The sequence below is a fragment of the Alternaria postmessia genome (assembly GCF_024291825.1).
Source record: "Alternaria postmessia strain BMP 2775 chromosome Unknown scaffold_6, whole genome shotgun sequence".
NCBI lineage: Eukaryota > Fungi > Ascomycota > Dothideomycetes > Pleosporales > Pleosporaceae > Alternaria > Alternaria postmessia.
The window spans coordinates 257,442-279,727 of NW_026260079.1; the positions used below are offsets into that span (position 1 = coordinate 257,442).

At 49.2% G+C, this 22,286-nt stretch overlaps 7 protein-coding genes across 7 annotated transcripts; 6 read left to right on the forward strand and 1 right to left on the reverse strand.

Annotated features, from left to right (window-relative positions):
- Nucleotides 1-948: 948 nt before the first annotated feature.
- Nucleotides 949-2,592, forward strand: J4E82_001602 (uncharacterized protein; the record flags this gene model as incomplete). The annotated part of the gene is made up of 1 exon (XM_051727911.1): nucleotides 949-2,592. The coding sequence occupies one exon, from the start codon at nucleotides 949-951 to the stop codon at nucleotides 2,590-2,592; it is 1,644 nt and encodes a 547-aa protein (XP_051592266.1).
- Nucleotides 2,593-3,206: 614 nt separating this feature from the next.
- On the forward strand, nucleotides 3,207-3,914 carry J4E82_001603 (uncharacterized protein; the record flags this gene model as incomplete). Its single annotated transcript, XM_051727912.1, has 1 exon — nucleotides 3,207-3,914. The coding sequence occupies one exon, from the start codon at nucleotides 3,207-3,209 to the stop codon at nucleotides 3,912-3,914; it is 708 nt and encodes a 235-aa protein (XP_051592267.1).
- Nucleotides 3,915-4,630: 716 nt separating this feature from the next.
- Nucleotides 4,631-5,036, forward strand: J4E82_001604 (uncharacterized protein; the record flags this gene model as incomplete). The annotated part of the gene is made up of 2 exons (XM_051727913.1): nucleotides 4,631-4,829; nucleotides 4,912-5,036. 2 exons carry the CDS (start codon nucleotides 4,631-4,633, stop codon nucleotides 5,034-5,036), a joined length of 324 nt encoding a protein of 107 aa, XP_051592268.1.
- A 1,035-nt stretch (nucleotides 5,037-6,071) lies between these two features.
- On the forward strand, nucleotides 6,072-6,792 carry J4E82_001605 (uncharacterized protein; the record flags this gene model as incomplete). Its single annotated transcript, XM_051727914.1, has 2 exons — nucleotides 6,072-6,185; nucleotides 6,241-6,792. 2 exons carry the CDS (start codon nucleotides 6,072-6,074, stop codon nucleotides 6,790-6,792), a joined length of 666 nt encoding a protein of 221 aa, XP_051592269.1.
- Nucleotides 6,793-10,551: 3,759 nt separating this feature from the next.
- J4E82_001606 (uncharacterized protein) lies at nucleotides 10,552-12,884 on the forward strand (the record flags this gene model as incomplete). Its single annotated transcript, XM_051727915.1, has 3 exons — nucleotides 10,552-11,237; nucleotides 11,300-11,422; nucleotides 11,834-12,884. 3 exons carry the CDS (start codon nucleotides 10,552-10,554, stop codon nucleotides 12,882-12,884), a joined length of 1,860 nt encoding a protein of 619 aa, XP_051592270.1.
- A 1,569-nt stretch (nucleotides 12,885-14,453) lies between these two features.
- Nucleotides 14,454-15,300, reverse strand: J4E82_001607 (uncharacterized protein; the record flags this gene model as incomplete). Its single annotated transcript, XM_051727916.1, has 3 exons — nucleotides 14,454-14,750; nucleotides 14,831-15,013; nucleotides 15,202-15,300. The coding sequence occupies 3 exons, from the start codon at nucleotides 15,298-15,300 to the stop codon at nucleotides 14,454-14,456; spliced, it is 579 nt and encodes a 192-aa protein (XP_051592271.1).
- A 5,465-nt stretch (nucleotides 15,301-20,765) lies between these two features.
- Nucleotides 20,766-21,566, forward strand: J4E82_001608 (uncharacterized protein; the record flags this gene model as incomplete). The annotated part of the gene is made up of 3 exons (XM_051727917.1): nucleotides 20,766-21,055; nucleotides 21,107-21,346; nucleotides 21,401-21,566. 3 exons carry the CDS (start codon nucleotides 20,766-20,768, stop codon nucleotides 21,564-21,566), a joined length of 696 nt encoding a protein of 231 aa, XP_051592272.1.
- Nucleotides 21,567-22,286: the final 720 nt, after the last annotated feature.

The window sequence follows — 22,286 nt, forward strand, 5'->3', positions numbered from 1 at the left end:
TCCATAATATTCATACAACCTTTCTGATCTTCCAGCAGAGAAAGTCAACAACGCAATGACCAAGCATAGCTGCTAAGCGTCGGCATCTCCATAGGGAGTATCTTGCGAAATGCGCATTATTTAACCTACGCACGTAAGGTGTGGGTCAACTATCAACCCATACGGGGCTTCTAGGTCAGCATGAAACGACGCCTGGAGAAGTCCGCGCAATAATAACTTGATTCTCTACGCCTGTCGTCTCCTCACGGTTTCTATATGGTCGATCTGACCTCATCACCGACCAGACCTGGGACCTAGATCCATGAAACCCCGCATGGGTGTGAAAGATAGGACTTCAAATAGTGTAACAACCACATTGTATAGATTTGCACGTGAAAGAAGGACATGGGGTCCGGCTAAATCCAATCTTCTTAGAGATTTGCTCCTGGTCGCGAAGAAAATGGGGTGTTTATTCATTCTGTTCTATGCAGTAGCGAAGAAGTGTGACCAATCGATATTTCCTGACTAAGAAACGAATTTCCTTAGCCTTTCAAGCCACCAGCAACGTCGTTTTGAGGAATGTATTGCGACTGTGATTTCACCGCGTTCACGATACGTACGGAAGGGTTGAGCCGGGGCCGCCCCGCATATAAGGCTATCCACCGCGTTCGAGGAAGCTAAAACCTATAATCTCCTCTATATCTCTAGCCAAGCTACTCAATAAGGTTAATCGACTCTTTGTAACTAGGTCTCCCAGTCTGGAAAAGCTTCAAGCTGCACCTGCCTATTTATTGCTCTCTCTTTGCACTTGCTTTACTCGCGTCGTTGCCACCTCTCTGGCCCTACAATCGAGCTAAGCTTCAGTACTCTCTACGGCCCTCCCCAACCTCCCTCAGGGTACCGTAAGACACCTCATCTCTGTGTTACCACGCACGCACGCGCAGTACGGTAGGGAAACTGAACATTAGCATGGTCGTCGCCACAACAGATGTCTGGCCTAACACGGCAGGCTTCGACACGAACTACGAAGAGAACGAACCCGTGTCACTCACTGTCAAAGGCACCATCCCCAAATACGCTGCAGGTGTACTTTACCGAACAGGACCGCTCGGCTACAAGGCGAAGACAGACGATGGAAAGGTCTGGGCGGCAAAGCATTGGTTCGATGGGTTCTCGTGTGTTCATCGCTTCCAGATAGACGCCACTCCCCATGCGGACAGTCCACCGAAGGTTACATACCGCTCTCGACGCACAGTAGATGAATACCTTGAGATGGTCCGTAAGAACGGCAGACTTGACAGTACCACGTTCGGCCCAAAGCGTTCAGATCTATGCGAAAGCTTCTTCAGCAAAGTCATGAGCATGTTCGTATCAATACCAAGCGAACATAATGTCGGCGTTACCTTGTCGATTAATATGCCAGGAGGCGACAAACTGCCTGGAGCTACGAGTCCTACAACAAACAATCACACCAACGGCATCGACACTTTACATGTTAAAACAGATTCTCACGAGGTCAAGCAGATCGACCCTGAGACTTTGGAACCAAGGGGCTACGCTCGCCAGAAGTCTCTCCATCCAGAACTGAAAGGGCCCTTCTCCGCTGCCCATGCTAAGTCCGACCCCAAGACTGGTGACATGTTCAACTTCAACCTAGAATTTGGTTATAAGAGCACCTACCGCATCTTTCGCGTTTCAGCATCGTCTGGCGAGACAGACATCCTCGCCACCTTCCATGGAACGCCTGCATACATCCACTCATTGTTCCTAACAGAAAATTACGTCATTCTCTGTGTCTGGAACAGCCATATCACATGGGGTGGCATTTCGCTCATGTACCACAAGAACGTCATCGATGCCATGGCACCCTTCGACCCAAATACCAAAGCTACGTGGTACGTCGTCGATCGGCGCCAGGGTAAAGGAGTCATAGCAACGTACGAAAGCAACCCATTTTTCTGCTTCCACAGTATCAACGCTTGGGAAGAACCGTCGGCTTCTGATCCCACCAAAACAGACATCATCACCGAGCTCAGCATGTTCGAGAATCTTGATGTTGTCAAGCGCTTCTACTACGATAATCTCATCTCTTCCATCGACACGCGCGAGTACGAAGGTGAGGAGCGTATGACAGCTTTACCTATGCAGGCACAATTCCGTCTTCCCAGCGTTGACGCTGGTGTCCCTACTCCCATGCCCGCTGAGCTCTTGTTCCAGGCTGAGAAGTTCAAGTCGATGGAGTTGCCCACGTTGAACCCTGCATATCTAACACGACGCCACCGCTACACATACGGTTGCGCTGACCGTCTCAAATCTTCCTTTTTCGACGGCCTCGTCAAGTTCGACAATAAGACTCAAGAAGTCAAATATTGGGAAGAAGAGGGTCACACGCCTGGTGAGGCCATCTTCATTGCTGATCCGGAAGGCATGGAGGAAGATGACGGTGTGTTGCTGAGTGTGGTTTTGGATGGGTATGCGGAAAAAAGTTACTTGCTCGTACTGAAGGCGAAGGATTTGACGGAGATGGGAAGAGCAGAGATGGCGGGTCCGATGAGCTTCGGATTTCATGGGACGTTTAAGGAGTCGGACAAGATGTACAGAGGTGACGTATGAGCGGTGGAACTACACAGCGCAGGCATAATGTCATGCAATTTGACCTCTCGCTAGTTACTTTCTCACGAGAACAATTTTCGGTTGTTATGGCATTTGTTCATTCAAACTTTGCTCAGTGCAGAAAGATGCGCATCACATTCAGTCCACTTCGATGTCCCAAACCAGAGTCCCTTGCATGGTTCTTATCGATCTAGCGTGTTAACTTCTCGCTACGTTCCTTTGTAGAAGTATTGGTGTAAACCTATTGTTTCTTTGCGCCTACAAGTTATGGTTTAGTTGGCCCAGAAGAAAGACTTCTACAAGCAGTAGATATGCCGGTGAGTTGAAATCCGAATCCAGCTGTCGTTTGTAGGTCGTCGTTCTAGTAAAGCTCTATGGCTTTTCCCAAAGGTCGATCCTGCCCTGAGACTACAGGAGACATCAAATATGGAAAGTGATGTCGAAGACTACTTGTGAATTTACTTGAGTCTTATTGGATGTCCCAAGCTCCGGTAGATATGGGTCAAAGGCTAGGGGCTTATTTGTATGAACACTGTATCTTGGAGGGTCTGGCAGAGGTGAAATGGCAGCCTAGAGAATGTTCACAGCCGTGACTTACATTTTTCACACACGTTATGAAGTTCAGTTATCAACATTGCTACCCCTTTCTTCTCAACGTACACCCCAAGCCTGCGACCCTACAGCTCGACGAATCCTCGATCATACTCGACATGCCCGACGATACTGCAACCGGCCTGAGTCTGAGCACGTTCTTTGACGAAAGTGTAGATGATCTCCAGGAAGATTATTACGTTGTGCACGGTAAAGAATGCGACATTTGCGGCTGCGACGAGAAGGCCGATCCGTCGGATATTGTCAACCAAGCGTCTTCTATTTCCTCTAAGGCCGTAGTCCAGACCAAGACATGTCCATCGCCTCATATCTTCCACAAACTCTGCCTATATGTTTGGCTGCACACAAAGCTTCACAAAGATGAAGACGCAACCTGCCCCATGTGTCGTACCAAGTTTGTCTTGAGTGCACATTCCAAAGAGTTGCATACATACCTAGAGTTATTACAATCTCTCGTTGAAAGATACAACACCGTGATCGAGGAGTCGTTACTCCAAATGAATCGAATCGCGGATAAGATCAAGCAAGCAAAGCAGGAAGAAGACGACTCGACTGATGACATAAGGAAACTCGAACTGTCGAATATACGAAGGGCCCTGACCACCGCGCAGCGTGCAGCTACGACTACCAACGATCTGGCACAGCATGACCTAGCACAATGTTCGGGTGCTATGAGACGGATAGCGGCAATCATCGCAATGAGCGATTAGGGTATGCAGATCTGGTACTCATACCTAACGACGAGGCTGAGAGCGGTCGAGAAAGATAGTCTCTCACAGTTGTATTTTGAGTTTGTCGTCAGATGACTGAATCTGTTTAAGCGGTCGCGAATGATCGTTGCGACAGGTGTGCCTGTGGGTAAAGGTCGTTAACGCGGATCTATCTATCGACTTTGAAAAAACTAAAAAAAAAACTCAAACCTATGTAGAGTAGAGAAGACGAGTTCTTGATCCCCAATTGGTCATGTCTTGACGAGCTTGTGATTGTCTGGTGTCCTTGGCAATACTTCTAAGACTGGTGCATTCCGAAGTATCCCGATTCCAGCTTCCCCGATCATCTCCGAAAATCCGAGTTGTAACCGAATTGCCACACACTCAGTAATTTGTTCCGACTAAATCGAGAAAGTCAAATTCTCGACCAATCACCATGACCAGAGCTGGAATATGTATGAATTCAGTGGGTCATCTTTATCAAGAATTGTAGTCTTTTCGAGTGAGGCTCTTCGGCGATGACTCGGCGGTACAATTGTTGGGACCGATGGGTTTCGACTTTGCGACAACAAGAGTATATAGTAGGCCGTTACCAGCAGCCTGAAGCAAGTCGCTCATCGATCAAGCAAACATTAGCAATTGTCAATATTCCTACCATACTTACAGCCTTCCAATACGTCGGATCATCGAATCTTAGCCTCATCTAAACTTTCAACATGGTCGCACAAACCTCCAAGCCATCGAGTCGCAGCTCTTCTGTGACAGCGCCAGTCGAGAACTCGTCGTTAAGCCAACACCATGCGATTGCGACTTCCTCATCCTTGAGAGCGGCGCTCAAGAAGCCCTTCCAGGGTTGGTCAAAGGAGCTCCTTCGCGCAAGAGACGACGACGACGATGACTACAATTTCTCGAGTGGTATGCGCCGTGGCGCCCAGTACCACCAGGAACACTCCTAAGATGGTCGTTCATGAAATGGTTCGCGCCTGATGGAGAAAAGACCGATATTACTACGAAAGTCTTCCTGACGATTTTGGACCCGATATCGATGCGCACACACCGAGCAGTTACGGCAACTTTAGCTTTGGAAGCAACGGCGAACGGTGTGAGAACGACGGCGGATAGAGGTGTTGGTGTGTTAGGCTGACAGGCTTGTTCTACCTGGACGGCATGACCGGGAGGCACAGGGATGGCGTTTGTGTTGCGTTATATTGTTTGTTCGAGCGCGATACCCCTAGTTGTGTTGTAATTTGAACGTTGCTTTGTCGAACGTGGTCTCTGTGCTTGTCGTGCCGAAAACTTGTATGCTCACGAAGGTGGAAACTCTCATTATGTCAGCAGCGCTTGGTGCATGCGCTTTCTTCCAATCCCCAGTGCTCGCCCACATCTGCAAGACTTTTCTCTCAGCACGCCCTCGAAAGTTGCGACCTACCCAAACGCCCCAACTTCATAGGGCTGACAGTTAGGATCCTGCTTGCCGTCTCGCTAAAATGGCTACCAATGGCCCAGAGAGCGCCTTCCGAAACACGCATGGACCACAAGATCCAAGCCACAAACTTTGTTGCTTGCCAATTTTTGCGCGCGGAGTTTTGACAGGCCATTTACCACCGATACATCAAGACAGCAGACACAAGAAATAAGAAATGGGCAAACCAAGCCTTACTCCATAAGTCTGTGTTGCAGAATGATTATGGGAATTTGAAACCATCATACCGTGGCTCTGTGCGTGCTTTTGGCTTACCTATCAACGTCACTCCACAGTATGCTTCGCTCCACCCAAGCAGATGCGGAGAATTTACGAGCAATTTCTTTCAGGCAACAGTCGCGTAAATAGACCGCAACTAGACCACATCAGATACCGGTGTGCCTAGAAAGGCGGCTCGTATAGTTTTCAGGGGGCCAGCACGGGTTAGGCCTCCCGCATCATGCGCTGTCAGTTAAGCGATCAGCCATCAAATCTCCCCAATAAGTAGACTGGATATCCCACAGCCAAAGAGTCTTCATTGCATTGTCAAGCATCACTCGTTACTGTCTTTCGTTCTTTACAACATTTCCAACACTTGGACTTAATATTCATCCTTCTACATCACAATGTCTAAGCTTTTGTCTCTGGCGCTTTTTGCTTCGTCTGCTGCGGCTACAACAACCACTTCCATGTGGATGCCGGGTCTGTCGGATGGCGATGTCTCATACGAAGGTGCCGTTATCAATGTCAATGATGACCGCACTACCTTGTCTTTGGATGTCCCAGCTGCCACTATGGAGGATTTAATGGTAATTAGTAACGACTTGAAGCTATCGACGACATTCACTGATTCGTTGCAATTAGGCCGATATTCCAGCGACAATCACTGTTGGAGGCAATACCTACTACGGTTTCGAGGCAGCGGCTTCAGCCTACGGCGTAACTGTGACAATCTCCGGCGAATGCTCACGCAAGAACACCGACGAGGCATCAGCATCTTGCACCATGACTACCAAGGGCCTCGATGAGGCGATGAGCTCTGTGTGCGCCGACGCCGATTACTCCGATCTCTGCCCCGATGGTGCGGACGCTGCCCTTCAAACCTCTACGGTATTGCCCGATGGATACTTCAACATGATCCCCCTCACCATTACAGAAGGCGACGATTCGCTTCCGAGTGCGACTGCAGCAGCGTCGGTGTCCGCTGATAGCGCTTCTGTAACAGCATCTCGCTCTACCGTGACCTCTGTAGCTTCTAAATCCGCCACTGCCACCACTTCCGACTCAGAGTCTGCTGCCAGCTCCGGAGCTTCCCCAACTTCCAGCTCTGCCGAGCAAGCCACCGGTGCTGCTCAGATGATCCAAGTCCCGGCATTGGCCGGTCTTGGTGCCGCTGTTGCTGCTTTCTTCCTGTAAAGATTTCGGAGCGAATTCTTTAGTTCTTTCCGTGCATCTTGAACAAGTTTTGACCTAGCGAATACCCTATACATACTTGCGCATCGTCGCCTAGTACACACTACTATAATACCATGTTATTACATTATTGCTCATTGTATTTGTGTTCGATGATATTCGTCAAAGACATAACCTTTGATCACCTTTCCAAGCATACCATTCTTCCTCCCTTCTTACCAAAACAACTTCTTCCTTTGTCATCTGTCATGACTCGTCCGCAGTACACATGTCCTTCACAATCTTCCCTTTTACACCACCACCTTGTCACATCTCCACCTTTCTCAAGAAAGTAGCAACGTTCTCCACACAACAGTCCCTTTTGAACATGCGCACACCTCATCTCAGCTGGAAACCATGCACTCTTGATGGTGATGGTTTTGGTGGCCAGAATACCGATGTCTTTGAATTCAAAAAGGTCGAGGTTGGGGTTGTTGTTCGATACAGGCAATTTGTGCGCGCCAGCATTGCTTGAGTGGGTAGATGGCTTATTCTTGAATATGCTGGGCAGCCAGTGTGGCGGTGGTCTAGGTGGTACCACGACTGTCAGGGTATAGCGTGTATTGTTTGGTTCTGAACTGAAGTCAACATGCGAGCCTCTCACCGACCCTGAACTCTTACCTGTCTCGCCTAAAGGGTCAAAGTAAGGTACCGACATATTCAACTTCGCACCGTGGCCTTGGCTCAGCCGATTTCGATATATGTAAGCAACTGATGAATGCCTGAGGCTTTGCGCGAAATGAAGTGGCGCAGTATTGGGGGACTCAGTACGAGAAGTGATAAAGAACAAGTGGCTTAGATCGAGTGTGTGTTTGATAAACAAAGACTTTGTGAAGTTAGTGTTCGCGCGTGACGCGCGGTGTGAAAAGGGTTATTGGAGACAAACGAAACCGTTGTGTAAGACGATCGTCAATGCTTGGTCGGTGACAATGACGATACGTTGACACTAGATACATAGGTACCGCGAACATCCCGGCTTGCCTATGCACAGCACAATGATACCAAGTTGCAGAATCATTCGCAACTGTTCGTCCTCCTGGCTCCGTCTATCTTCGCCTGCTCTCTGAGATGCTCATCGTAACCCTCAATACACCTCATTCTCTCCGTTGGCCCCAAATAAACCATCCCACCATCTTTGCACCATCCTTCCCAAATTCTAGGTCGTCCTCTTTTCTCCCTCCTCACTACTTCGCCTCTAATTTCCACCTCCTCATACTCCATGATACTACCAGCAGCCCATTCCATCACATAATGTTCCTCTAGGTATTTTGCGGTGCATTCGTTTCCGGATGTGAGGCAGCTACAGCGGATCTGCTCCGGAATTACGTCGCAGTCAACATCGAATGTGATTGTTTCTTCGATACCGAGTAGGTCAGCGTGTGAGAAGCTGGAGTTGGAGCGGTACTGTTCTGATGTTGCGGGTGCAACGAGTGCGGTAATGCGGAAGGTGGGTGGTGGTGGCTTTTGCCACGAGAAGAAGGCGAATATCTTGCTGAAAATGCTTGACATGGTCTATTTCGTGTTTGTTACGGATGAGGCTTGGACAGAGCTTGGATGTAACTTAGATGTAGTCGTAGAGTAGACACAGCCCTTTTTTATGAGAAATTCTGGAACAATACTTTTGGGATGTGATGAATGAGAAGTGCTAATGCTGCGTCTCTTCTTAAAAATGAAACCCATGTATTATCTCCCTGGTATCGAAAACCATGGTTCCAGTCTTTCCCATGGCGGTGAGCCACTTACATTTTGTCTAATGCCAATTTAGTCTAACAAAGAGATACTTGCCAATCAGAAAAATCACGATTGCGATGGCACACCCTCCTAACAAGAATTCAGGCCTATCAGAGAGTTCTCGTATCGCATGTACCGCAATAGGTATACGCCGTCTGGGCAAATCATAATGTACTGTCAGTACGTTACCAAGGTGCTCGCTCATACTAACGGAATAGTCTCGCTCGCCCGTTCCATCTACAGCGGATTTCAACATAAGTAATATGGCTCACTTGTACCATAGTAACAGCCTACTTGTGGAAATCTGACTGAAATAAGTTTTACAAGCTTGATGAGTGCGTTCTGACCAACTTAATATGCTATATCTCCATTTACACTCGTGCGAGTGAACTCTGGTCGATCATTCCAGGTGTCCGAGAATTAGCTTGAACGACCCTTGTAGTCACGATGCTACAGACTACCGAGCTTAGATGTAGAAGGAACACTTACAAGCTTCTTCGCTCAAGCAACACCCACCACATGAGTCTCTGTCCGCCCCTCATGTTGTAGCTAGATAACGGTCCGCGAATGAGGTCGAGCTAATCCTGCAAGGGGTTTTCCTAACCCATAGTGTCAACTTTTGCAGAAGAAGATAAGCTCCAGAATTATCTGCTGGTAGCGAGCATGTGACTTATATGATTGTGAGCGATGTGCATGCTGTGCAGACGCGCTTCCTGGTGAAAACAAAGCTTGGAAACTTGAAGTCTCAGCATCGAGACCTTTTTGTAAATTCTGAAGAAGATTGCGAGGATATTGAACGATGTTCTAAGACGCAAAATGCTGCTTAGTGAGCGTCCCGTCGACCAGGCTGAATGAAAGGTGTGCGCCTTGAGCCGGAGCTTGTGACGATATCCCTTCTATGATTTTAACAGGAACACAGTGCGGAATAAACATCTTATGATTATGCCGAGTTGTTTTAGCTTAGGTGCATAGCAGTGATGAGGATGTTGCGAGGTTTGCTGGACGGTTCTTCTAGATACCTCATTCGTCACTAGTCCCGTTGCAGCTAGCAGCTAGCCCTGGTCTGTAGCACCATGATCTGCAGTCGCCGCCGCAGATGACATGCAGGCCAGTATTGGTTTCTTCAAAGCAGATACCCCGCCTTGATAGCGAGCGCCTCCCTATCGCTTCCAAATCTCTTTCTCCCTTGGAAATTGTTCTAGATTTCGCGGATATGGACGGGAAGAATGCCGGAGAAGTAACCAGGAGAGTTAACGTGGGACACGATGACACGAATCCGAATGAGCCGACGCGCCGCCGTGAGAGAAGGCTGCTTGTAAAAATCGATCTCTTTGTTCTGCCTACTGTCATCTTGCTGTACCTCATGTGTTTCATCGACCGCACGAATATTGGTAACTTCCTCTTGCGTATATCGAGTCTACCAATCGACTAATGGAAACAGGTAACGCCCGTCTCGCTGGGTTAGAAAAGGATCTTGGGCTTGAAGGCTATGATTACAACATACTGTTGTCGGTGTTTTATGTGTCTTATGTTGTCTTTGAGATACCAGCGGCGCTTTGCTGCAAACTGATCGGTATGCTTTACGTCAACACTCCTTAGCTCGCGTCTGATTCGAAAACAGGTCCTGGTTGGTTCTTGCCACTCACTTCGCTCGGGTTTGGTGCCATGTCCTTAGCGACAGCCTTTGTACAAACCCGCGCCCAAGCATGTGCTGTTCGATTCTTATTGGGTATATTCGAAACTGGCGTAATGCCTGGATGTGCTTATTACCTCTCACGATGGTACAAAAGATCAGAGCTGACGTTTCGTCTTGGGTTATGGATAACCATGGCTCCTCTCTCTGGAGCCTTCGGTGGCCTGATCGCTTCGGCGATCCTGAAATTGGACTCTGTCGGTTCGCTTCATGGTTGGCAGATGTAAGCAAGCCGCTTCAATGCTGCAGATAGCCGAGTAACAAGCAACAGGATTTTTGCTATTGAAGGCATCGTCACCATGGTTGTTGCTTTGGTGGCATTCGTCACACTGACCGACGGTCCACAGACTGCGCGCTGGATGACGGAGGAAGAAATGCGGATGGTGATTGACAGGATCAAGTCTGAGCGTCTCAACCAGGATGAGCTGCTCGACAAAATCGACGCCTCAAAGCTCAAACGCGGCTTCTCCAATCCTGTCACACTTGCGGTATCGTTCATCTTTCTGCTCGACAGTATCACTGTCTTAGCTATCTCATTTTTCTTGCCGACCATCGTTCGGACCATCTATCCAGGCCGGTCTGTCATCCAGCAACAGCTCTTGACAGTGCCACCATACATTGTCGCGGTGGTTTGCACTATCCTGATCACAGCCGTAAGCTGGCGGATGAACTCTCGTCAGACTTTGATTGCGCTTGCGGGATTATTCGTGGCTGTTGGATACACAATCTTCCTCGCGACTATGAATGCGAGTGTGCGTTACGCGGCTGTTTTCCTTTGCGCATCAACTTGTTTCTCGTTGGGCGCAATGACGAACGCTCAAGTTAGCGCAAACGTGCTATCCGACTCCGCACGAAGCATTGCAATTGGTACAAACGTCTTTTTCGGATACGTTGGTGCTCTGATCGCGACTTGGACGTATCTGCCTGGCGATTCTCCCCGTTATGCAATCGGCAACGGCATCAACTTAGGTTGTGCAGTGACTTGGTAAGCAACATTGTTCTACAAATTGCATGAGACATATACTTACACCGTACACGAAACTTTAGGACTATTCTTGCGATATGTACCAAATTGTGGATGACACATGACAATGAGAAGAGGGACAAAAAGGAAGCAGAAGCGCAGCTGGAGCTCACGTTGCCCTCAGAAAGCGATGTGACTAATCTCGAGTGGAAGCATCCAGGCTGGCGATGGAAGCCGTGATCATCCTAGGCCTCATTGACAATGTGGAGGGCGTTCAGTGTTCGATATTTGAGCCTCCTGTCGTGAGAGGTAATGATCGAAAAGCCAGAAAGTCAAGAGCTCATGCGATCAAGTCGATCACCAGTCCAGATAGACAGCTTCCGTCCTGATAGCGCAACTTCGTTGCAAATTGAAAAATACTCAGGTTTCCTCGTTACCAGTTAGCGTCTACAATTGATCTCCGGGTCAATTCAACGGAGAGCAGTGAAGTCACAAACTTACATGTCATTGTTCCTTCACAATCGCTCGCTGATTGCAAACAGATTCACCCACCTGATGCGTCGCCGCCAACGTTTCTTATCAGCTACAAGCCCTTAGCATGGAGTCGCTCGACTCAGTCTCTACCGACTTACACAAGCTCATGAAGTAGGCATGGACAATTTCCTCGATACACAACTGCATCCCGCAGACACTTGCAGCATTTGCACCGACCACTTTAGCGCGACCCATCAGCCTGTGGCACTTGCCTGCAAGCACATATTCGGCCATGAATGCATCAAGACATGGCTCAAGCGTGGTAGGGGAAACACGAACGCCTGTCCAACTTGCCGTTATGTAGTGGTCCCCAAGCTGAAACGACGCAAATCCTTCGACGTGGCCTCTAGCTGGCAAGCATTATGCGACCAACCGCCCGAGCGTCTGAATGCGTTCATGATGAAGATATGGTCTGGCTTGCAAGTACTCTGGCAGCGGGAACCCACCGGCGCCTTCACAGTAACCTCCGTCCTTGACCAAGCCATCATCCCCGCCCTCATCAACACCGCACTCGGTACCAATGCGCCAGATGACCGGAGACAAGATTCTGTCCTAGATTGCTACAATCTCGTCGCTGCATCCTGGGACTCATTGGGCCGCCCCGATATAGCGACTGGTCTTGCCATCCCGCTGGTTCGACTTGCGCGTTTGATAGCCAGCGCAGGTGCTGTACTACCAAAATGGCTGACTACAAATCCGCGTGCAAACAGACTGATTTGGCGTGCGAATGCCTGCTTACCCATTGGCGAAGAAGACATATCGTGGCGCTACATCATCGAAGCCTCTCGGCAAACCGAGTCGTCTTACTTTCCGTTGCTGCACCTCTATACCGTGCTCATTAGCCAGAGTATCACACATTATCCGGCTCCAGTGCCGTACCCGACCAGACGCCATGAGATCATGAACCTAGTGGTTGAGCGTTGTTGTGCGAAAATTGGCGGTGGTGGAGCTGCGTGGAAAGGCAGGCCGGACGATGAGCTCAAAGATGTTTTGGTTGGAGTATACGGCGAACTGCGAAGGTATCAACTAGAAAAAGGCAAGATTAGCCTTCGAGGTCGCGACGGGGAGGATGCGGTCGTAAAGGGCATATGGGCTCTCGCTGGCTGGGGCAGCGGACGAGGTAACCCGCGTTGATGTCATTGCGTAATGTGGGGCCAAGCAGAGCCATTTGGTGGCTTTAACTCTACATGCTGTAACGAGTTAGTGATAAGTCAATTGAGCCAATTCAGACATACTTAAACACTCTGTACAAGTGTACTCAAGTCTTCAATGTCCAAATTGCCGGCACATCATGACTTCCGAGTGATGACGACAGGGCTACCCACGGAGCGTGCTCATACGGGCTCGGTGGGGTCGCGGACGCGTCAACTTCGCGACACGCAGCACAGTTCTCCATTCCCCGCCTCTTCCCCCTCACTGGACGAACCTCGTCACAGAGGAACCCACAAATTACTGCGGTACATCATGACCACTATCTGCCTAAAGAATAACAGGCTTGATGGTGGTTCTGTCTAGCCAGGATACTACCGAAACTACCGCTCCTTGCTTCCAGGGCCAATTTACTCTATTATTCAAAGTTCCGCATATTAGGTCGCTTCGAGCGTGCCACTGACAAGCATGCAGTTAAATGGAAACCTTGAAAAAGGAGCAATATCCGGCATAATACTACCATTATCTCGGGGTCATCGGCAGTCGCAGTAACTGTAGGTCTGATATCATGAAAGGTCCATTTAACGCCAATGTGTTTCCGTCTCTGGAACGCAGCACTTCCTGAATGCGCCTCTTGGAGAGAGTTTTGCTTGCAAACCTGCCAAAATGCACAATCGATCCTACCTTCTGCTGCTAGCCGTCGTCGTAGTTTTCGCTGGGACTACATCATCAACCGAATGTACGCGGGAAGGACTCCTCTCGGCTGCAAACTCGTATCTAGCAGCTCAGGTAGCGGGTAACCCTAGCACTCTCAGCCTCACATCCACCAACTTCACATACCTCCAAAACAACAGGGCTTCTGACATTGCGACCGGTCTCCTTTCGAGGCCGTTTGTCATCAATTTCAACCGCTCCACCGCCGACACTGCAGCATGCGCCAGCTACACAATGTGGATCAGCACATCTGGAAGCCAACCGCATGTCGTTGGTACACAGATTCGCCATGCAGATAACGACACATCAACAACTAGCTCCATCGACACGGTGGCCGCCACAACAGGCGACCTGTTTTTTGATGCTGCGAAGACCTTATCCTACATCCGCGCCGAAACCTGGTCCACCCTTCCCGCGTCATCGCAGCCTTCTCGTGCCCTTCTCAGATCTATCGGTGATGCATATCTCGACATGTGGACAAACACTACTGCTGCCGGCACTATTCCTTGGGGTCCACAGTGTGAAAGGGTGGAAGGAAGCATGTATACGAATCCTTGCGGGGGTAGTCTACCGCACGGAGGAAGTCAGAAAGTGAATGGAATGAGACGGTACGTCATTGATGAGACTATTGGAAGCGTGCAGGTCAGTTGCCAGTTTGACAGCTTAGGGCCTTGGCCAGACAGCCACGAGATCAGGGTTGAAGAGGGAAGGGTTAGGTATGTGCATACTGTGACAGTGCTGAGGGGTGTTGGTGCTTTAGGTGGGCTGTGATCATTCACACGCGCTCTGTGGCAGTCGTTCCAAAGGATTCATTGATTATACTTCTTGACTTCAATTCGATTACTTGATGTCGGAGCTCTTCACCACTGTGCCAAATACATCTGCCAGCTCCGCCAACGCTACTCTGGTGACCTCATCACCCTTGACGCCAGGAATATCGCGGTCACCAATAGCATCCTCGACAAGAATGACTTCGTATCCCTTCTGGAAGGCCTCACGGGCAGTAGTGGACACGCAGACATGTGCCATGTAGCCAGTCAGTACGAGCTTCTTGACGCCCATCTTCTGAAGCGTCTCGTGGAGGGAGGTTTGCTCGAATGATCCAGGGAAGTTCTTCCATATCTTCTCTTCTCCGTCCTAATACACACGTCAAAATTTGAACGCTTTTAGTTCTTCTTGTGCAGACATGAGGGGAAATGTCCTGCTGGCTCACGTACCTGTGCCTTGACCTCCTTGAATTCTTCTGCCAGGTCGGTGCCAGGTGTGAAGACAGGTGCACCTTCCGGTGTTTGGTGTAGGATGTGGACAATCTTGCCGTTGGCTTTACGGTACTTGTCGAGAAGGTCGGCAATAACTCTTCCGCTTGCCGCAGCATTCGTTACGGTAAGAGCACCTGATGCCTAGTGAGTGGGATTAGCGATGCTGTAGGTCGACAAGAAGCGAGGGTGAGCAAGAAAGGCATAGAACGGCCTGCAACGCATTATAGCATGCTTTCCCAAATAAATCTGTCTATGCAATGGTGGAATCGAAATTTCAAAATGCTTGGGATGAAAGATCAAATTTTAAAAAGCTATGAGATAGAACTTACATATTCGTTTTGAGCGTCGATGACAAGAAGAGCAGAGTCGCTAGTCGAGGCCGTAGAAGCGGGCATGCCGAGAAGATCACGAAAAGATGGTGGCGCCATTGTAATTGTGAGGTATGGTGGTTATGCGTGTGTTTAGTGTGAGTGGGTTGTAGCAGTAATGCTGTGGTACTCGATTTAATGGGAGCAGAAAGGAGGCTTAAGTAACCACAGTAGCGAAGATCATCAATTGTACGGTAGTAGCGTAGGTATGGTAAGCAATGATTAATGTCGACTTGATTCTAGACGATGTCCATGCTATTCGGGATACGACTCTCTTTTGGGATGAGGCGTGTAATTATACCCCGCCTGTAGTGGGTACCTGCATGACGCTGTTAGAACCTCGGCCCAATAGCAACAAGCCGCTCGTGGCGTGGGGAACCACATCTCCAGAAACTGGTGCCTTCATGCTTCGCTCTTACCACCTCCAGTTTCGGTCTGTCCGCGTTCTTGGTCCGTGGAAAACACTTCGCCGTTGAAGGGTGTGCTTGCGACGCACGATCACTTCGCTGCCGGCAAAGGAAGTTTTGCTACTGTTACAAAATGCTCATACGCACTCACCCAAAAGGACTGGCGACTGAAAGAATCGAGAGACGCTGATTCCAATGGATCATCCATGAATAGTCCATTTATTCCCTATTTTGATCGCCTGTCTGTAAGGGCCAAACGTAATGCTTCTGGTCTATACCTACCTAGCATACCTAGTCCCACAAGACAAGATCTTGTCAAGGGACTATAAAGGACGAGAACAGCGTACATCATCAGCAAAAGATTGTGTAGTGACTGAGAATGCGTATGTTTAGATATAGCTCTAGATAGTTAGTCGGAGAGAAAGAGGAAAGCGCTGATTGACAAAGCAGTGAAGCAAAGAGCTGGCACGTGGTTTTCTACACTTCCTATGTTGATTGCTACCTAGTAAATAGATAGCAGTCGAAAAGCTCTGTATGATAAGCTGAACGAGATATGAAATCCTGACAGCTGGGTTTTCTTGATGCGCAATCATTTGCCCTGCATCAAGTTAGGATAAGGGCTTCGAACTCGGGTATCTACAATGATTAAGAGACCGTCCAGAAACCCACACATTTTTAGTGATGCAAGTTCTTGAAACTTTATTTGCTGCAATGGCGCTGTGGTAATCTTTGCTCTTGTGGAACGATTTGCCACCAACAATACATTGGAGTCGCAAAGGTCAGCAACACACGATGAGAAGCAATCTGCAATACTACGCACAATAGGCAATATCAGGAACTACAGCGGTTGGGGGAGTAGCTCGATTGCATCATTATAATATATATGTATCTACTGCCAGAAATGAAAATTATAAGACGTCTTTGAGTAACGAGGAAGAGTTCGAAGAGGAAAAAGTGAGATATGTAGATCAGGAACTAATGATCGAGCGATTCTTGATCTGCCAGTTTGAGGCTGTGGAATACGAAAGGCTGCTCGTTGCACTTTGCGCGAACGTGAGTGAGACGCCTGTAAGTCGAACTTTTTGTTCCAGTCAGCTACTGTCAAGGCCTAGTACTGGCTGGGAGGTATAATACATTAAATATATGTTCGCCCACCTGGCGCGGCCTCCTTGATGTCTTTGAGGTGCTTCGCGTGCTCCTCGATGACTTTCGGAGAAGTCTTAGTAACCTCGCCTTGGCGAAGCGCGTACGAGTACCAAGTCTTGAAACATTCTTTCTGGGATGCTGTTGGGTAGCGTACACCCTTCGCACGGTGTGCCTGTAGGACCATTGTTTCGAGAGAGCGTGTAGCAGTAGGCATAGTTGTGATGCGACAGGAAATATGGCGATGCGAATTGCGAAACAAATATAGCAGGTATAAATGCAGTGGATGTAGGCTCAGTCTGGGATAGCGGAGGATGTCGGGTTTCGGGTACCGATTTGGTAGGCGGATCCGCAGTGAAGTTTGCTGTCACGTGAGTAATGTAGATCGAGACCGGTTTGCAGAAGCGTATACCGAAAGGGGCGAAAGCGAAGGCAAGAAGAGGAATGAATTCGATGAAGCAAGCTGAGTGTGAGCTTCCATGGCTTGATGTTAACTTTTTCCGGCTCTCCATCATATCTCCGCACTGTGTCCAACGGCGTACGTGCGCAGCCGGACATCAATGCCAAAGTCGTTGAATGTGGCCCAAAGACCTTCCAGGCGATTCTTTCGAGCTTGGAGTAGCTTTAGATCTCCCCAGTACTCGGAAGCTCATGACATGAGCTACCAGTCGAGCGTAAATGATGACGCAGACATCGTGATCATTCACTTGACGAACGATAGTGGTAGAAGCCGGAGTATCATCGGCCGGCCATATCGGAACCCCAGAGCCACACCTAGCGATTGGGTGGCTGGCGAACATGTAAGCACATCACTCGATGCCTTGTTCGAAATTATGCGTAGATCTTCCATGTCGTTTGGAGTCGTTGGTGTCGCACGGAAAAGCGGGGTAGGAGCGTTAGCGGGCCAGTAGCGAGACCACACTACCAAGGTAGGTATGGTCCGTTGCGGGCATTGGCGTGAACGTCGAATGTCCTGAAGGAACCAGACGGGGCTGTACGTCGTTTGTGACGTAGGACCAAACAAGGCCCAAAACCAAAGGTGTGCATAGTTTCTCTAATCTTCCTCCAGGTAGTCGGGCTTTGGATTTGCCATTCTACATGGCCCAGTGTACTTCACTAGTAAGAAGATGTTTCCATCGCTGCAGTAAGTCATCCTGGGTCCTCTTGTAGGCCTTCTAGCTATTCAACCTCGATTTTCATGCAGCAGTTCCAGGTATCTGGAAAGTACCCTCGAGACATAAGCCAGTTTTGTCTCATCAATTTGCTCAAAAGGCACGCGATATGCACCCGGAGAATTGCCTTCGTTGACCAGATTGTGAAGCTGAGCCTATGTTGAGAATAGGAGAGGTTTAGAAGTAGCAACCTGGAGAGCCAAAAGACCGCTGAGTACTCATTTGGTGGTCCTCTAGATGAGCATGTAACTGCGTTACTGCTCTCCCCAATGCCACAGATAGTGTAGCTGTGGATGATCTTCCAGTCTCGCTATTCTTTGACTGTCGCCCAAGGACACTATGCTGTGCGATCGCTAACCAGCCCAAGCATAGCCGAGCCCAACAAAGTGTCAGGGTCGATGTAAGCCTCGAGCATACCATACTCAGTAGAGTGCCATACAAGGTGGATGACCGCGATCGTAAGCCATCCCGTAGGCTCGAGGTATATGCTTTCAAGCAATGGACTTTGAACCATGTATGAACCTCCCATTTCGTCCATGTGATTATACGCTATGACCTAGTTGTGTTTATCAAAAAGTGCTTGCCAACGAAGGTGAACAGAAGGGTTACTTGAGTTGCAACCCCAGGAGGCCAGCGGTCTATATAACCCGGTAGTCCGCCTGACGGTATATTGTCCAAAGCAACCTTGGAATGGACCTTCCACATCGTCCATTTGAGTCTGTGCGGTTGGCGGCTGGGATTCCGGTTTGTTGCAAGGAGGAGCAGAGTTTGCGCTTGACTCTTGAGTGTTTGGTAAAGGGCTTTTGTGGACGAGAGATGTCTTGAGAACGCGTTCTTTGTCTCTAATTGGGATTTCTACTGTCAGCAATGCGGGCTGCTACATAGGAAATTACACTAACTTCTTATCTCCACCTATGCAGCTGTGTCACACACATATAGGCAACAAATCTCTGTCACCCCATCTCAAACTACCGGAAGTCGGGGACAACGGCGGCGCCACTCGAGACGCCGTGGTCACCGCTTTCCTACGGCTTGTCAATCTTCAGCAAATGAAGCGCAGGACTTACTCTGCACGGTATACAGTGTACTGAGGATTGCCATCTTTCCACACACGATAGTACCAGAAAGCACAACTGTTGCGTCCTTTGCCGCTCAGCTGAGATTCGATAGAAAGGGTAAGGATAAGCATGTCGATATTTATCCCCCGTGGGGTCGATCGAACGAGAAGGAAATGTGGCAACAACATATAGCCTCAATAGGCATCATAGGTACACTGGGTAAGACACTGAGTAGGGACATGTAAAGGGGTAGGTGTCGACTTGCTGGCCTGTAGCTCAGCCAAATTCTCATCAATGTGCGGATCCATAAGACGACACTGGAAGCTACTTTGAGGTAGAATTTGGTAGACGCTGAGTCTGATTGGCATAACGCAACGTGCTGGAAGTCCAGTTCCATGGGCAACAGTAGTCGGACTTGTCACTGGAAGATCACGGATCTATCCGGTCATTGAGAAGCGGCTGAAGTTCTCACAAGCCTTAATGTGAACACTCTTTTTCGCCGTAGTATGATACAGGCAAAGTACCCATGTCTCTGACCATGGCTCCATGTTTCCTTCTCCCCGTGATGATGCCGTGATTACCATCGGATGAACTGAGCCTGAGCCATGTACCGTCTTAGATAGGAGTGGGTAAACTGAAGGTTATTCAGATGCCACCGGCTTGCCAGCTGGTATCATGTTCCTGGAGGTCTCAGATCTGGAAGCCTAGAGAAGTCGCCACAAGTGTATCCTTAGTATAGCATCTGGCACCACATGATATGCGCATCCATTTCTGCTTTTTGCTAGCTTCGTAAGGTTACTTCATACTACAACAGTCGGATTCCTAGTGTATCGTGGTAGTTCAGCTAGCAGCATGGCGATCATACGACATGCTGCTAAACACTCGTGAAAGTTTATGATAGTATATTGATACACAGGCGTGCTCCTATCATTGGAAATTTCTCGAGACTCTCAAAATACTGCCTCAGTAGATTTGCGAGCAGACACACGATCGTCATGTTATCCTGTGGTGCTACGAAAACTTCTCCTGCAGGCTCACCGACTTCAAAAGCCATTTCTGCACTCCACACCTCATCTCCGCCGAGGACTTGGCGTGCATTACCGGGATTAGTAGATATGCCGGCTGCTATGATTCTTGGCATCTCCTTTTCATCCGGTGGTTATCTTGAACTTGCCGAGGCTTCCCGCCTTCAGCGCCCAAATGTTTCATCACGTGCGCCACTACCCCTAAAATACCAACACCTACATGACTTTAGCTCGACGGATGTTTCTCTCAGGCCTTGGTGTGCATCCGAAGAGTGTGGGGTAAGGCCTCCCTGCCTTTCTTAGTGGCGTACTTTTATATTAACGTCCTGTGAACCGGGTTGAGAAAGCGCGTAAATCCCGGATCAGCGATATTGTCTCTCAGTATCGTGCAGAATCTGTGCAGGGGACATGGATCTTTGTACTTTTGTATCTTTGCCATGATTACCGAGGCGGATACTGAACGGTTCCGTTTGCGGTCTCTAGGCCGTTCTAGTCAGTGCACTTGGACGTGCTTTTGAAAATGAGAGGACTGGAACGCACGACTGTCATGGACACCAAGACGGATGTAGACACAGGCGAGATGATATCTCATGACCACCAAATGCGACTTCTTCCAGCGATTCAGGCTCATATCCACTTTGAAGAAGACATATAAGGTCGCTGCTTCTCGCAGTTAGTATCGTCACTGCATCCAGCACAGATCAGCCTACTCAGTTCATCATGGTATCCTTCAAGTCTCTCCTTCTCGCCGCTGTGGCTTCCACAAGCGTGCTCGCCGCTCCCTTCGACTTCCTCGCTGAGCGCGACGATGGCAATGTGACTGCTCTCCTTGAGAAGCGTCAGTCGACGCCCAGCTCCGAGGGCTACCACAACGGTTACTTCTACTCCTGGTGGACTGATGGTGGCGGTTCTGCTCAGTACACCATGGGTGAGGGCAGCAAGTACTCCGTGACCTGGAGGAACACCGGTAACTTCGTCGGTGGCAAGGGATGGAACCCTGGAACCGGCCGGTAAGTCACCCGGAAGATCTGAGATTGATCGTTTGCTGATCCTTATCCTAGCACCATCAACTACGGCGGTTCCTTCAACCCTCAGGGTAACGGTTACTTGGCTGTCTACGGTTGGACCCGCAACCCGCTTGTGGAGTACTACGTGATCGAGTCTTACGGCACCTACAACCCTAGCAGCGGATCTCAGCGCAAGGGTAGCTTCCAGACTGACGGTGGTACTTACGACATTTCCACCTCCACCCGTACCAACCAGCCCTCCATCGACGGAACAAGGACCTTTCAGCAGTACTGGTAAGAAAGCATGCAATATGTCTGAACATGTAACATGTACTAACAAACACACAGGTCTGTTCGCACCCAGAAGCGCGTTGGTGGCAGCGTGAACATGCAGAACCACTTCAACGCCTGGTCTCGCTATGGCATGAACTTGGGTCAGCATTACTACCAGATCGTCGCCACCGAGGGGTACCAATCTTCTGGAAGCTCCGAGATCTATGTGCAAACCTCGTAGGTGCGCAGAGTTTCAGGTAGTCGGATCAGCAGCCATTGCACAGTACAAGACAATAGCCACGCTTTGGTTGCTTTTCGGATGATAGATAGGGGCGATGCGAGTCGTTCAACCTAGCCTCGTAATCTGACAATACAATCGCTCGCTTGAAAGTCGCTTATCTTCCATGTGGTGCTATCCTTGCTGTGTCTTCCATATGCATGTAATCAATTTTAGGCAATCAGATCAACGTCCTTCTAGAAGCGGCCAAGCTTTCATCGCGTGGTGGCTGTGTGCCAAGGCGAGTACGGGGGGTGCCAAGGTAGGAGGTATATTACTTGCGGGTCACCATCTCAAGAAGGGAAGGATGACCGGCTAGCCGAAAGGGAGTACGATGCGGCTCAGATGTGGCATGAAACTTTTCATCGACGTAGTTCCGATTATGCTCCATGGATAACGACGTTGCCATTGGGATATATTCAACATTCGCTTGTGATACTGTCGTTGATTGCTGTGATGTTGAAAGAGATCGAGGCTTCCGTCAGTCGCGTCTTTTGTCTGGATCGTCGCAATGGGATAGCATAGGCGGGTATGCATGACTCCGGTGTCCCTGGAGGACAAAGACACCCATCATCGTGAGTAGATGGAATCAGGATGACTTTGCACACATCTGCCACTTCCGCCTCTTCGTTCTCACTAGTATGCATACGTGGTTTGTCGACGAGGATTTACCCCATATCCGCC